Source organism: Brachionichthys hirsutus, chromosome 13 (genome assembly GCF_040956055.1).
Source record: "Brachionichthys hirsutus isolate HB-005 chromosome 13, CSIRO-AGI_Bhir_v1, whole genome shotgun sequence".
NCBI lineage: Eukaryota > Metazoa > Chordata > Actinopteri > Lophiiformes > Brachionichthyidae > Brachionichthys > Brachionichthys hirsutus.
Genome location: NC_090909.1, coordinates 3,295,561 through 3,311,769, shown reverse-complemented (window position 1 = coordinate 3,311,769; position 16,209 = coordinate 3,295,561). Strand labels below are relative to the sequence as shown.

Below are 16,209 nucleotides of genomic sequence, written 5' to 3'. Positions count from 1 at the left end.
TCAAACCCCATCTGTGCAGGTAAAAAGAACGCGGCGTTTGGTTTGTAACCTTGGCGACGGGGTGTTCTGGGAGGTGTTGGTGGGGGAAGTGACCGGGCTGGACCAACTGGCTGGAGATCGAGGGGTGTGTCGTGTCAAAGGGCTGCCCATTGATGCCTGAGAAAAAAGGCAAAACGTTCAGTCAAAGTGAAAAAGTGGAATTAAAGATGGAGTACCGGGTTGGCCTGTGTGTGTGTGTGCGTGCGTGTGTGTTACCTGCGCGATATTGCCAGTGTTCTTCAGGTGGTTTTGGAGCAGCTTGGTGGCGCCGTCCTGGAAGGCTTTGGGCAGAGCTGCCAGCAGCATCGTGAACTCTGGAGTGTTGAGCTGGAACAACGAGATGAGCACCGACTGGGCCGCCTGAGAAACAGAGAGTTAGTCTCTCCGCCGTGAACCCACGGAATGATTCCGTGTGCTAAAATGATGTCTGGCGTCTGCACCTTTCTGACGTCGGAGCTCTTGGGCTCCGTTGTCCAGGTGATGATGCGCGAGACGGCCAGCCTCGTCTCGCTGGAGTTCACAAAGTCTGGGGCTTCCATCTGTAAAGTCAGCGTCTCTATATACTTCAGAATGGCCGCTTTCACCTGCAAGGCAAACAGACCATTTCAAGCAGACCGTTAGTTTGTTAATGACAAGGACAAACGCTGCCGCCGATATTCGCCTGCAGAAACACAAAAGGTGGCCGACGGCTACAGTCACACAGATGAAAAAACATCCGCGGCAGTTTGTCGTCCTTCGCAGGTCTGGAAATGAAATGACGGTCAGAAGGAGAAGATCGCATTTCATTCATGCCATTTTAAAAACAAATGAATAATAATAAAAAAAAAAGATGCCAACATCCACTCCAGGCTTTTCCTCGTTGCCCTCTCTCTCCGTCTCCCAAATATGAACCTCCTGGACCAGAACCTCCTCCACATCACTCTGCAGCATCGTATGCGCCACATAATTGCTCCCCCCCGGAGCGCACTGACCTGGGAGGACCGGCTCCAGGCTGCGGCCTGCTCGTCTAGAGAGCAGGCGCGACGCCGCGCTCTGGGGGGAAACAATTTTACCCCGGACCCTCCCCTGCCTCGCCCGCAACACGAGCTCCGAACAGGCTTCAGAGAGAGAGAGAGAGAGAGAGAGAGGGGGGAGAAGCATCCGTGTCAATCAACAAGGGAAAAGAGGGAGACACAAGAGGGAGGAGGAGGAGGAGCGGATGCAGGGAGTTCAGCGGGCTTGGGCAACACGGAAATGCTACGATGCACAAGATGGCAGCTGCGATGTCTGATTAGCATAAATAAACTAGTGGATTATTCAGCGTCGTGCAACATGAGTGACGGTGGACGATGCCGTCTCACAGTGAACGTTCTCCTGTGGCCCCTCCCCTTGCCCGTGACCTGTGCTGTAAGGTCATTTTAAGATAAGCCATTACGTTATTAGGCCAACAAGGTGATATACTAATTCTACGATGAACGGAAAACGTGAACGTGAGAACGGTTCCAAAGTATTGAAAAAGAATCCTCAGTGAAAAGATGGTCCGCGTTCCACTCTGTCGGACCACAATGCCTTTAAGACGACGAAAAGGGGCGATGGGTCCCATGCCGGGTCGGAATGCAGAGTGAAAGGAATCCGAAAAGTTACTTGAAGGAAAAGGAGGTAGAGGGGACGGGGACAATGGTGAGAGATATAGTGGGGGGGGGGGGGTAGTATGAGATGATAGAGCTGGTGGACAAGAAAGCAAATGGGGGGGGGGGGGGGGGGGGGAAATCGCCATCCAATCACAGCCCCAAGATTCAGGGTTTTAGGAAGCAGCACCAGGATGGGTAGACGCGAGTTCATGTTTTAGCCATCTCCAGCCTTAACATCCATCTTACTCGCTCTCTCTCTGTCTCTCTCTCTCTCACACACACACACACACACACACCTTGAGGTTAGGCGTCTGCGTCTGGTCCACAGTGAACCGCATGAGAATCGTGAACTGGAGGTCATTGGGGAAAGACTCCCTGTTAGAGAAACGATAAATCAGGATTAAACGTAAATTCATCAACAGGCTGCGCAGCGATGGATCACAAAGGTCAGAGGTTAAACAGTCGGTGCCGTCATCCATTCTCCTCCAAAAACAACCATCAGCACATCGCTCAGATATCATTTCTATATATAATCGCTCATGCATTAAGCGAACCGCCGCGCCCTGATGCGCGACACCAACCGCGTGACATCCAGCGCTCGCTGCACTTTGGACTGCACGGAGCCCAGCAGGTCGGCGCCCATCTTCTTCAGCAGCTGCGTGAGCAGGACGAACAGCCAGTCCTGCAGGTCCTCCTTGTGGACCTGGATGAAATCGACCCAGGGTCTCCAGGAACATGCTGAACACCTGAAACACAGACGGAGCCGAGTCACGGAGTGATCCCAGCCGCTCACGCTCCGTGCATGCATGCGTGCAGGTTAGGATCCCCAACGCAGTGAAGTTAGCCAACAGTTAACCCCTCAGATCACCCCCCCACAAGGATTAAAAAATATTAGAAGGCATGACACCAATCAGACTGCGTGTGGCGACCATCTCTAAATGTCAGTGATTGAATTGAGCAAGGCAGCGGAGTTACAGCGACACGGTGAGCTGGGTTAGTGGAGTGATCGTGTTGTTGCCCTGGTAACTGGCTATCCCATTTGGGTTAATGAAGCAGCTGTTCAACCAAACAGAAATGTAGCAGCACAGGTTGGCCAAACTTACTCTCTACAGAGAGTTCCAGGTGGTATTCGGGGGAGAGAGAGAGAAACACATCCGTTAGCATCATGGGGGGGGGGGGGGGGGGGCGACGACAAACCGCTCACAAAACTCGCAATCCAACGTTTGCAAATAAATAAATAAACAGAGCCGTAAGAACGATAGAGCCGAGACATTGAAGGGAAATAAAAAACACACGGGGGATGAAAAGTGGGAATGGGATGAGGGGAAGAAAGGATCCATGGTGAGAGATGCAGTACCTTGAAGGAGGCTGAGCTTATACCGGATTCTGCTGTGCCGTACACCCTGCCGGAGTCTCGCTGAAATTCATCAAATCGTCAAACGTCAAACGAGACAGAAGGCGGGCTGGGGGGGGGCCTCTCACACACCTTACGTCATGTGTGAGGCAAAGAAATACAACGGCCAGAGAAGAGTGGCAGGGTTAGAGAGGGTGAGCCGTAGCTGGTTAGTGTGTGTGTGTGTGTGTGCCGTCAGTGTCGTTGCCTCAGATTGCAGAGAGAGAGAGAGAGAGGGAGAGAGAGAGTGTCGGTTAACGCGGCGAGCACAGACAGGGCATTGGCATAAGTGACAGAGCAATCCCAGAGAGGACGGCAGACTCGGGCGTGGCATGCCGTTAGACAACAGTCCGTCCACACACGCCGCATGCCTGTGTTTACGTGTGAATGTGTTTACGTGTGAATGTGTGTGTGTGTGTGTGTGTCCCACACACTTATCCCTGGATCTCTAAACATATTTAGAAGAGTATCCGTGACTTAAAACGTGGCTGAACGTGAACGTGGGAGGGCTCTCTTTATTTAGGCAGAATCCGGTACAGTGAAGGATGGTGGGAGAACATAAAACTCAAAAGTGGGTGAGGAATGAATCGATCGGGGATGAGCTTTGTGAACGAGGGCCGCGTCCTTCGGCGAGTGCACGGCACCGACGTGCAACTCCATACCTTACTGTGAGGGTCCGCAAACATCCGGGTGAAGATTTCACACAGCCTCTTCAGCTCCACCCGGCTGCAGGGCAACGACAAAACGCGGGTGGATGAAAAACAGAGGAAAAAAAACCACACACACACACACATCGGTCCGGCCCCGCCCCGCCCCGCCCCGAACCTGAGGGTGCGTTGGTTCTTGAGGAGCGCCTGCAGGCCCAACAGCCCCTCCTTCCTCTCTGACCAGTTTGCGCTGGCGCAACGGTTCAACACCTGGCGAGAAGCAGACGCGCAAAAGGGCGCTTTAATTCCCGCGCCAAGGGAAGTGACGATATCAGGAAGTGTTCGCCTCCCACCTCCGCTACGTCCTCCGTCTGCCTCATGTAGGTGGGGATGGCGCCCCCGTTCCTGGAGCTGTAGGACCTCTCCGAACAGGCGCTGGACGCGTCGCTGTTGGCGTCGTCGTCCGAGTACATGCTGTAGTTTTCGTACCGTCGCCGTGCGGGCTTCTTCTGCAGGCAGACGTGACGTTAGAAAGGTCGACCATTGGAAAGCCAAGCACGGGCGGAGGAAACATGCACTCGCACGCCCAGAGCCTGATGGAGAACAAGCACGGCTAAAACAAAGAAATACAAAACAAAGGCGAGGAGGAGAAGAGGCTGACCTTGGATCGCATGTCTCCCAACAGCTGACAGCAGTAAACAGAGGTTGAACCAGGAAGGGGGGGGGGGGGGGGGGGGGTTAATGGACACACAAACACTCCAGGAGGTATGATCTGACCCCCCCCAAGTGTTGATAATGTACACGCGTGTGTCTTCATACCAGTGCATCGGCGAGGGCCTCCTCTACGTCCGAGCCCGTGTTGAGGACCCTCATCGCGCTGACCGAAGAGGAGAGCCGACTGGACTGGCTGATCCCGAAACCGGATCCTGCGGAGAATTGGACAGACTGAATGAGAAGGGAGGACGCGCGAAGGGGAAGAGGCGTCGCGGCGCCGTCTCTCATTCCTCCTCCTCCGATGGGCCGGCCTCATCCGTTCGTCGCCCGACGCGCCACATTTCCACGAACGACCCTGTAAGTTGATGCGATGGCTCGTTAGGCGGCAATGCAGGAAGCCACCGGGGTGGAAAGAATGATAAAAGGAAAACGCACAAGGCGGCGTAGAGGAAGAGCAGAGCTAAATGAAGAAGAAGAAAATGGGACAGATACGTCTGGCAGGATCGTCGCCAGACAGCGGAGAAACTGAACGGGCGGAAACATGCGGTTCCACCGGAAGGGACCGACGTCCCGGAGCGGGATGCAAAATAAAAATAAGAACAATTAAACACGGAGGCTGATGGACGAGGGGAAACAACACAGAGGAGGGGATGTGTGATGCTGAGGAAGAACAAAAAGAGAAGCGCAAAAGGAATATTAAAAGGCAGTGGGTGGGTGAGGTACGGAGGGGATGGGTGTACTCAGCCTTCACCTGCAGCCCCAAAAGTGTCAGGTGCGTGGAGCGCTCCGGTGGAGCGCGAGTAGCTCCGCGCCGCTGCAGCCAAACGAACCGAAACACACACACACACACACACACACACACACACACACAGAGAGAGTTTAACACTCGCACACGTGCAACCAACACACACCAACCTAAGGCTGATCGAACCACCGAAGAGAAAGCCTGAAAAAACCCGCAGGGAGTTCGTTACAAAAATCAGCCTCAACTTCAAAACCAGATACGGATTTCAAATCAAACCGTCTTGCGCGTCTTTGGTCTAAACGTCTGACCGTTTCCTCGGCATTCCCGTTCCGCCGCTGCTACTCACCGAGAGGCGTGAAGGAGCGTACGGGGCTGGTGTCCCGGCTGCTCTCCCTGCTGGCCTCCCTGCTGCAGCCCTGACTCATACTGGGACGAGGGATACGACTTCCCCGAGCTAACGCCACACACCCAGGCAACAACGCAGCAGCGCGGCAGAGGTAAAGGAAACCGGGGGGGGGGGGGGGGGGAGAACCGGTGGAAAGAAGAGACGAGAGAGTAAGACCACGAAGGAGGAGGACGTGAACAGTGACAAATAAGAGGAGGAGGAGGAGGAAGAGGCACAAAGATGAAGACATGAATGAGAAAAAAAGAGACAAAACAAGAGAGACGTAGGCCTGCTGGTCCTGTTTTTAAAGCTCACTTATTTTCATTATTAGAATGATTGGAGGATGCAACAACAGATCTTATCGATTGATCCGTCTGCCATGTTGTTCACCAGTTTGAACATTATTATTATCGGCATTATTCGTTTCATTATTCATAACAAACATGTCGAGTCATTTTACGTCGTCTATAAAATGTCAGCCCAGCATGACGTCTTCATATTTGGTTGAATAGCAGAACATTTGAGTTTTGTAGGTCAAAATCAATAAACAGCTATAAAAAAAAATGATAACATTCAAGCTGGAATAAATATTTAAATCATAATAAACTTCAACAGATCGATATTAAACAAATAATTCTGTTTTTTTTCTGTTTTTTTTAGTAATGAGGCCCTGAAAGAAGCTTTCGTGTTGCTCGCCGAAGCTTTGCAGTGCTGGATGGGACGGCGCCCGGAAGCAGCTCAGGACAGCAGGACCCACATTTAAATGACACGCCCGAGCGATCGAACCCCCGCGCCTCACCCTCGAACACACTCCCAAGCAGAACAAGAAGCAGTGGAAGAAAGAATTTAGCCATTGTTGGGGGGGGGCGACTAGAGCGAATATTAGCCAGTAGCGCCGCAATCAACTTCACCGTTCATTGGCCTCTGCATCAATCCAGCCAATCAGGATTAATCACAGCCCACCAAAGGGGGGGGGGGGGGGGGGGTTACACACGCCTGGCAGAAGGTTTATTCTCCAGCCAATGCGACAGGTTAATAAAGAGAGAGAGAGCGAGAGAGGAGCTTGATGATGGATTCCCATCAATGGAACGCAGCCATGAAGTCAGACACGGGTGAGAGGGGGTCGGGCTCTGTGATGGGGGGGGATCGGGAAGGCGGAGGGGGGGGGGGGGGGGTTGTGAGATTTGTAGTGATGGATGGGGGGGATAAAGAACAAGGGATGATTTCAATATGAGAATAGACAGATGGAGGTAAGGAGGTGGTGGTGGGGGGGGGGGGGGGTAAGCAGGATTACTTGGGTTGAGGTCGGGCCCTTACCTCCTCTGGACGCTCCGTTATAGATGGAACTAATGCTGGAAGGAGCTGGAGGAGAGACGCAGCAGGGGAGGAAGGGAAGGAGCACAGGAGGAGGCACCGAGGAGAAGAGCGGGAAGAGGAAGGGAAGAAAAGTTGAGTCGAGAGCCAAAAGGCGGACGGGTTCAAAGCACACATTTAAATCAACATGACATTGATCCGGCTCTGTGCGGGGAGCACCAGCCATTTTGACCTTCCCGCGAGGTCACGAATCACGTTCCTTATCTTAAACGATGGAGTCGTTTCCGTACCGACAGACAGGCGGGTGGGGGAGGAGTCTCTGGAGCAGCCCTGACTGCGGGGGATGCGGCTGCGCCTCTGCCCGTTGCCGCCGGCCCCCGCCAGCACCCTGTGGGCCCCCGAGCTCATGGTGCTCAGAGTCGTACTCGTCAGAACGCGACCGGGAGATCCACTCCGACTGCCAGCTTCAGAGACGCAGAGAGAGAGAGAGAGAGAGAGAGAGAAGACGACAAAAATAGAGGAGGAGGAAGTCAGAGCCTTCGTCTGGAATCGAGAGGCGAGAAAACAGGAGAGGAAGGCGGGCAAAACGCGGCGCAAACGTGAGGAGCGCAATCCTAAATTGACAGCATTGCCTCAGCCCTTCCACTGGATGGCACTAGTTCCCAAAAGTAGGTTTAATCTTTTACTCAATTCACTTTAATGGTGCTTCTATCACTATCACTATCAGGAGGAGTTGATCTGCCAACAGAGGTTGGGGAACAATCTCAAAACACAGCGAACCAAGAGAGTCACACAACACTACTAACACACAGAAACACCACCGACTCCACACACACACACACACACACACACACACACACACACACAAACAAACACAAGCACACCAACACGAACATGAATCTACACAGAAGGGGAAAGTCGACATAGTATTTCTTTTCTGGTGCACGACAGATGTTGGAATGAATTTTTTGTTTCTGGAAAATCCTTAAATGGAATCCCAACAATAAAAAACTAACCCCCCCACAGAGCAAACGTGCCACACTAAGTTGTGCTCTAAAAACTGAGGGAGGGGCGGAAGGATGGAAGCCATTCCTATTTCCAATCATAACTGTGTTTGTGGCTGGGGGGGGGGGGGGGGGGTCAAAAGTCTCCTGAATCCATAGTCCACATCCAGGCACAAGTAAGGGTGCAGAAACACAACGCCCCCCCCCCCCCCCAAAGCAGTGATCATGGAGAAGCTATGGTTATAGTCTGCAACTACAATTCCCAGCATGCCTCAGCCAGAGTGGGAGTGAGCATGAAGTGCCGTTTCTGGGTGCATGAGAAGAAAAGGGGAAACCAGGGCAACAGAGGAGAGGCAGTAAAGAGAGCGAGTAACAAGTAGTAGCGTTGTAATCTTACCACCGACGGGGGTAGCAGACTGAGATCCTGAGCCATTAAGCCCATTGGACGGAAGGAAGGGGAAGCAGATCAAAAAAACCAGATGAATTACGAGCATCAGTGAAAGGAACAGAAGAGGCGGAGCCCGAAGGACGATGGAAGCGCACCCCCCCCGAATGAAGGCGAAGCTGAAGCAGTCTGAGAGAGCCCATCCATTTATTAAAGAGAACACACGTTGATAATGTGCCGCTACGACACACACACACACACACACACACGCACACACACACACACACACACACACACCCCCAACCGCAGGTGATGCCGAGAAAAAGCAGTGCATGTTGGGATAGCTGGCACATGTAGGATGAGAAGCCTGTTTCACAGAAAGAAAAAGAAAAAGCCTTTAAAGTAAACCACCTGAAACAGAAACACACACACACACACACACACACACACACCTTCCAAAGCCTCTGATCAGCTGCCATGTCATTTGTTTGTTTATCTCTTCATGTCCGATTCTGATTGGTGCAGCAGTCTGCAGGTCAAATCAAATCGACTTTGATTGAAGAGCGTCTCCCAAAAGCCTAAATGACAGCCGGAGCCGGGCTACAACAGCGTCGGCAATAATCCTCAGCGCTGACGCTCGGCATGCAGAGTGAAACGCGGTGCCACACACACACACACGCACACACACACACACACACACACCCCTTTAAAAGGAACACTGATCGGAATGAAGGAGGCAACATGGCCGCCGCTCCCACAGATGAACATACAGACGGAATACCTGGTGTGCAATCGGATTCTTCGGAACCTGAAGGCACAGAAATATTCAAAATGGAGCTTATCGTCACCGTGGAGGCAACAAGCGTTTCAACTCCATAACAACTAAACACACACACACAGTATTTCTGCTGCTCTGCAAGACATCAAAATCCACGTTTCTGGGTTTCAGGCCATGCCTCCAGGTTTCTGGGGGGGGGGGGGGGGGGGACAGAGCGCTGCTTACGTTGCGATTGGGAGACCGTCTTGGTGCGGCTGCGGCCGCGCGAGTCCACCTGGCTGGAGACGCTGCCGGCGGCGGATAAGGGCTGCTTGGTACGGGCGTGACCTGGGGTTGAAAGGATGGATGACAGTGAGCGCTCACAAAAAAACACCTCAAATCCCGTCCAGCTAAAGACATACCGGACCTGAAACATCAGAAACACCAGAGACGCTGAAACCGGGGACGCTTCGGTCTCAATGAATGCCATGAAGCAACGTGAAACCTGACCCCTCTTTCCATCTCCTCCGTTATTAAACGACTTGTCCCTACTCTCAAACCTACAGTCTTCCATCGCCTCTTCTTATGTAAAGTGATTTGCATGTTCAATTTTGGTAATTCCTTTTTACGCCAGATGCCATTCCTGATGCAACCCTCTGCAGACCGCCTCAACGGAAGCACTGGCTGTGCTACGCTAGCTCCTGCTAACCATTTTCTAACCAGCTGAAATCCTAATTTATATTTTTTAAAAGTATATATTTTATAAGCATGCCATTTGCCAGGAGAGATAAACTGACCCTCCTGTTAAGCTTTACTTAAACTTAAACGGATGCCAGATACCTACAAATTCTTCACGAGTATTTTAGCTCTGCAGTAACTGAAACTGAGGTACTAGAATTATAATAATGGTGGTCCTTCTGCAGAAAAACTGGATCTCGAGGCTTGAATTTGTTTTCCTGACTACATACACACACACACAAAGGAGCAGGTTGTAAACAAGGCGAATTGTGCACAATAGCACAAGTTATGCGAGTTTCATGCAGCTGTTGATGTTAGATCATTAAAAAAAAAATAATAATAACTGTAGTGAAGCAGATGATTTATACATTTATTAGCGATGCCAGTGATACATGGAGGCTGAACAGAAGGCAGACAGCAGGGGGCACTGTGGCCACACGCTGCAAATCAAGGGAGCAATATAGCAGAATAAAGTGAGGGAAAAGAAGAGAAGGAAAAAAAAAAGCATGAGGAGGCTGCAGCTGGGAAACGTAGTGAGATGATCTTACCATCCGTTTTATCAGAGGCATCATCTTAAGTAGCAGAGAGAGTGGAAGAAATGAAGGGAAAGGATTGATTCAATTTGTTGCAGAGAATAAATGGTTTGAAAGGAGGGGGGGGGGGGGGGGGGGGGCACAAGAGAGGGAAGAGGAGTCGGTAACAAGGAAACAAAATAATGAACAGGAGGAGAGAATGGACAGAAAAGACAAGCCCGGAGAGGAGCAGAGTGTATATTAATCTCAGAACATCTGGAGCCAAGGAGCATGCAGGCGGAGAGGCCAATACTGAACCCCCCCCCCCCCCCCCAATACACAGGACAACGCTCGTCCGCATGCACCTAGAATGTCTGTATGGAAACACACACGGGGTGCATTTAAGGGCAGTGAGCAAGCAGCAGGAGATACGCAATGTCAGACCAACACTTGTCCATTCGTCCATTCGAGCTACCTCCTCAGATGGGACGTCCATCTCTGCCTGACTGACTGTCGGGGAGGGGGGGGGGGGGCTTACCCAGTGAGGCGTAGGAGCCAGGGGGCAGCCGCCCAGCCGCCCTGGTCTTCCCGACATTCCGGTGTTTAGCCACCGCTGCTGCGTTTACATCCACGTCGCTACGGGAACGCTGCAGGGAGGTCGGCGATACCCTGCTTTTTGTACCCGCAGGGACTGATTGGACAAGGGAGGGGGGGGGGGGGGATGCATAGGAGAAGGAATGGGATGAAATGAGGGGAATTTAAACATCAAAGAAACATGCAGGTACCACACGTCACAACAATACTGACACCATACAGAAACGTACACACACACACACACACACACGCGTGTATGTGTGTTTGTACATGTGCATATCAACAGGAAAAATAACAGGAAGTGACTGTGAGGGGCTGGACACAGGCCGATGTAAATGAGGTCGATGGGAAATGGCCTTGTAATGGTGTGATCGTTCGCAGGCCATTGTGTGTTTGTTTTCTGTGCGCGTCTCACCTCGACCCGGACCTGCAGACCATTTAGATGTCAGGGGGCGACTGACAGAAGAAGAGAAGGAGGTCAGTTCACAACGAAACACAATCAACGAACCCCCGGGTGCGAGGCACCGCAGAGATGCAAACAAAAAAACAAATGGTTTTTTTTTCTCTGAGCTGAAGTTTAACCGTTTTGTCACGAAGAATATTTTTTCCATCTTTTGTACTGGAGCCTGGTGGTAATGCAGCACGACTGCCAGCAGGTGGCAGTAATACAAATACACTAAGAACAAATGAAGGATAGCAGTCAAATTCCGTAAATAAGAGACAGCGAGGTGCATCCCTATCACTTTCATGAAGATATGATTCTCGGAACGACTGTAGCTTTAAAGCAGAATCTGATTCACATCAATCACATAAGGACCTTTTAAAAACTTCTCTCAGAAGTGCATCTGCCAAAACGACTTCAAATGAAGCTGCGACGCATCTCCAGTGCTAGGAGGTGATTTACTTGAGGCTTTCTTGAGAGGAGGATGACGAGCGGTCACTCTGGGGAAGCGAGGCCACGCTTCCAGAGCTCTTCAGGCAGGACTGAAGAGTCTTTTGGTACGACGGCTCCAAGGAGTTGTAGAGAGCATCGGCCTCGCTTGGAAAGTGGTTCCTCAGACCCCAGTAAGTCCTGAGGGAGATGGTGGGGCGAGGGGGGGGGGTGAGACCAAACCGGAAATGGAAGGCGGTGAGATAACACACCGGATTATGCCTTACTTGCGGGCCTCCACTCTGGCCTCAGAGTCTGCGTCGCGAATTCCCTTCTTGATGCTTTCGACCAGCACCGCTGTGTGCCTGGAAGAGTCAACAGGCAGGGGGACAGGGTTCATCCATCCATCCCTCTATGCTTTGCAAAACAGATTGTTTTTTATAGGCGGGTTCCGCACCATGTCGACGTCAATCCTTACCTCTCTAGAGAGTGCGTTTGCCATTCTTGCAGTAGAAGGTCCAAGAAATCGTAACAGCGCCTAGACACATTTTTATCATTCTTAATCCAGAAAACACTGAACACGTCCATCGAGGATTTGTTAATCGTACCTTCTGACGGCCACGGACTTGGACGTGCAGTTACTGGTGATCAGAGGGATGAGTCTGGGGACGTGGGTGTGCTGTAGAATCAAGAACGAGCGTCCCCGATCGTCACAAAACAAAGAATCGGAGACAGTCAACGTTCCCCATTCGTGCGCGTTTTTTTTCTTTGCGAAACTCACCCGTATGATGATGCGGATCGCCAACACGCCAGACGTGGCCATGATTTTGGCACAGTTGGGGATGAGGTTGAACAGGACGGGAACGATGGCCTCGGCTCCGTGGTCAAATTTATTCCCCAGCACCGTGGAGAGGTGGCTGGAAGGATACGTGCGATTAGCATCTATTCCAAAAGTGTGTTTTAACTACAGAATACAATTTAAGAAAATTAAAGGCGACAGTAGGGAAACAACGGCGCAGAATAAGAGCACGACGTTTTGTTTTCCGTGGGCTGCAGCCGATGTGCTGCTCGGACAGGCTAATAACGGTTTCTTGTATTCGACAGCGTTCTTCGTCTGCCTTTCACGCTCCGCCGGCCAAGTCCCCGTGATCCGATCAAGCCAACCCGCGCGAACGACGTCGAGCGAATCGACAGGACATCAGTTTTGTCCTTGCTAGCGCGCCGCTCCGCCGACGGAAGATATCTCGGAAGCAACACTCACGCCACAGTGATGCATGCCTCGCGGACAACTTGTGACCGCAGGTCTTTAGCGGACAATTTGAAAGCGCCGTCGAGGAGCCGCAGGTGCTGGTAGAAACAGTCGTAGCCGGGCGCGCCCGCCACCAACAGCGAGCGGATCTTCTTTAGCTGCAGAAGAAGAAGGAGAAAAATAAATCTTACGCACATGGAAACGAGTGTAGAGGCAAAGTGTTGAGGGATATTTGACTGACGGCGACGGCTCTCTGGTCCCAGTCGTGTTTGTCGTCGGAACAGATTTCACGAATCTTATTGAGGTTCTCCTCGAGATCCCTCGACGAGTAGATCTGCGTTGAAAAGGAGAAGAAGAAGAAGGTCTCAGTCCGACCTGGAAATCCGTTCCTGAATGGGTGAGCCGTCCTGCACGTCTCCTCCCGCGCGGCGCGTACCTGGACAGTAGGGACGTCTGTGAACCCTTTCGTGAAGTCCTCTTCATCAATCGCCCCGGCGCTTTCCTTGGATGCTTGAACACAGATCAAAAGGAGAGTTTTGGTGATGATGATGATGACCGGAGGGGCGTAGCATCTGTCACATGTGAATGTGAGCAACACACACTTATTATTTCAGATTAGGCTTTATTCATCCTCTCGACTCTTCTTCATTGGCAGCATTAAAATATCCGTCTTCTGTGCGAACCGTTGCCGTCTGCCAATGAATGCTGGAGCGCGTGGGCAGTCTTGTCATCTAAACGCAAATGAGGGACCAGTGGGCCCCTCCCACCGCCACCGTCAGAGAGACTGGCCTGATAAAGCCGAGGAAGTAACCCCCGAAAGATGAAACGAAGCGCAGAATGGCAAGAAGGGCTTCACATTTGTTAGAATCTCGAATCTACGGGACGGATCAAACATTTAGAGCTGAATGAATGGCTGCTTGACAATCAATGAGACTTTAATAATTGAAGAGACATGGGGGCGGGGGCGGGGGGCATTCCTGTGTTCCAGAGGACTAAACACTCTGCATGTGCAGATGCATGTACTGTGCCTGGAACATTGCTGGCACAACCACGTCTCTGGGCAGCAGGAAATTAGCTGCATAGTCGATGGAAGGCGGCGTCTTCCAACAGAGAGAGAGAGAACGGACAAATCAATCTACGTTGAGCTTGAGCAAACAACAGTCTAGCCATCTACAGCGGGAGGAGGATCAGACGGGGGGGGGGGTGGCAGGAGGGGGCTCTCTGAGAGTGAAGTCTCAGATTTCTAAAGAGGAAACGAGGAAGTGTGTCACTGTGGACAGAGTCTTCTTACTGAAGTCCTTCGTCCTTCTGCCTCTTTGAATAGTCTTCTCCGACTATTCTAATAGATGATCCAAGTTGAAAACGCCTCCCAAAATACTTGGTTGGTTGATAATGATGCCATTTAGCATTGAGCTCTTTGGGCCCTTTGGTATAAACTGCAAGAGTCGCACTCTGTAGCTCACTGGAGAACCTGACATCAGTCCACATGCCATGAATGAAGAACAGGACGGTTTCGTACCTAGCTTGCCACTGGTTGCGCTGGGCCTGCGTGCAGCAGAGGACTCTGCAGGCTTCCTCACAGGTTTTGGGACCTTGAAGGCAGCCTGGGCTGAAGAACGATTTCCATCCACGCTATCGTCATCCTCGAAACTACGATCTGGTAGGAGAGGTCCGGAGCGGGTGTTAGTGTTACCACCTTTAACAAAGATCGCCATCATCATAAACTGGCTACTGAGCAGCCTAAAAACACCTGTGACAAACATTTCATTCATTTGCAAAGATGAAAGCCTGCTCTAACAGACGGATACGGTTTGAACACGGGCCTTTTGGCGCGACCCCTGCATCACACAACCCTCCATCTGCAGGCTGGCGGAGACACGAGAGTTGAAACACGAGACACTTGTAACAAATGCTGCAGCGTTTTAAACGCGCGTCGACCCAGCAGAAGCACTCGTGAACGGAAGTATTTGAGGACACACACACACACACACACACGCACACAGAAACACACACAAACCGGTCAGCAGAGGAATGCATTTGTGCTCCGTTTGCTCCGACAACCAGCCGTGGAGGAAACGCATCAAAGCCACCACCCTACGCCTTGAAATCGAGTTACCGACACACAAAATCAACTGACAGATGCCCGCGTGCGTGTGTGTGTGTGTGTGTTCACAGTAACTGCAGAGTCCAACAACGCTCGACATGCGTCCGATCAGCGACGCACAACAACACAACCACGTCCGCCCCTGCACTCACAGTCACAGATCCGCTGGCAGATAAGACGCCTCATGCTCCTGAGAGGGCGTGGTATCGGAGGGTCCCCTCCTCTTCTCCAGGCCGTACACCCCGAGACACACACACACACACACACACCTCACACACACATCATGACAGGGCTACAGCTACACACACACACACACCTCATACCGCCGTCTGGAAAAAAAAACCTCCACCCATAAGCGTGCCGGCGTTTCCTTTCACTCTTCCTCTATGCATATTTTATCCCTCCCTCACTGTCTCTCTCTCTCTCGGCATCTCTCCACCTTCCCTCAGCAGCCTTACAGCCAATCAGATGAGAGGTGACATCATCGCCTTGCAGCCAGTACAGAGGCAGGACTCAAAATCTGTGTGTGTGCGTAACGGGAGAGAAAGGGACACACACACACACACACACACAGATGGACACTCGAGGAATACTAAGAGGGTTTCTGTCAATTATCAGATAATTCTCTTCTAAAATTTCAGCGGTCGTAAGGCTGACGTAATGATGACAGTCTAGTGGTTGCCATGGCTTCCTAACCAAGCCCACGGCTGCATTAACAATGCTCAGTCAGGGCTTTAGCGTTGATTAGCATCCTTATTAGCATGACATTCTTCTCTTGAACCCACCGGAGTACATGACTGAGGCCGAAAGCCAAGATGCCACAGAGAAGGAGAGGTGGCTGGGAGTATGTGTCGAAGGGAGGGGATCCCTCAGAGAGAAGACAGCACATGGTGTTGCCATGGTGACCTGTGTAGGCCAGGCTCTCACATTAACAAAGCAGTAAACAGGAGGGGAGGGGGGGGGGGGGGGGGGCATGCATGTCCACTTTCACTGTAACGTTTCTCCCGTTTGATCTCATCAACAGTCGGATCTGTTCTTCACTCGCTGTGTTTGTTAAATAAAGGTAGAATCCGGTTTCTCCAGCAGCTCCCAGAGATAAACCATAATGCCAAATAATGTGCCAAACGATGTAAATAACAAGCCTAACC

General features: G+C 51.6%; 1 protein-coding gene across 1 annotated transcript in view; it reads right to left on the bottom strand.

Annotated features, from left to right (window-relative positions):
* The window catches only part of clasp2 (cytoplasmic linker associated protein 2), a 33,641-nt gene that overhangs the window by 4,195 nt on the left and 13,237 nt on the right, over positions 1–16,209 (bottom strand). The window contains 32 exon segments of the mRNA XM_068746863.1: positions 50–156; positions 256–399; positions 480–623; positions 1,946–2,024; positions 2,231–2,367; positions 2,369–2,395; positions 2,753–2,755; positions 3,007–3,066; positions 3,705–3,768; positions 3,868–3,959; positions 4,043–4,198; positions 4,351–4,374; positions 4,509–4,615; positions 5,155–5,217; positions 5,495–5,602; positions 6,851–6,895; positions 7,138–7,311; positions 8,249–8,275; positions 9,018–9,044; positions 9,240–9,341; positions 10,280–10,303; positions 10,782–10,934; positions 11,253–11,293; positions 11,742–11,909; positions 11,996–12,073; positions 12,187–12,246; positions 12,317–12,387; positions 12,490–12,625; positions 12,970–13,115; positions 13,199–13,291; positions 13,394–13,467; positions 14,462–14,614. Coding sequence (XP_068602964.1) covers positions 50–156; positions 256–399; positions 480–623; positions 1,946–2,024; positions 2,231–2,367; positions 2,369–2,395; positions 2,753–2,755; positions 3,007–3,066; positions 3,705–3,768; positions 3,868–3,959; positions 4,043–4,198; positions 4,351–4,374; positions 4,509–4,615; positions 5,155–5,217; positions 5,495–5,602; positions 6,851–6,895; positions 7,138–7,311; positions 8,249–8,275; positions 9,018–9,044; positions 9,240–9,341; positions 10,280–10,303; positions 10,782–10,934; positions 11,253–11,293; positions 11,742–11,909; positions 11,996–12,073; positions 12,187–12,246; positions 12,317–12,387; positions 12,490–12,625; positions 12,970–13,115; positions 13,199–13,291; positions 13,394–13,467; positions 14,462–14,614 — 2,887 coding nt within the window.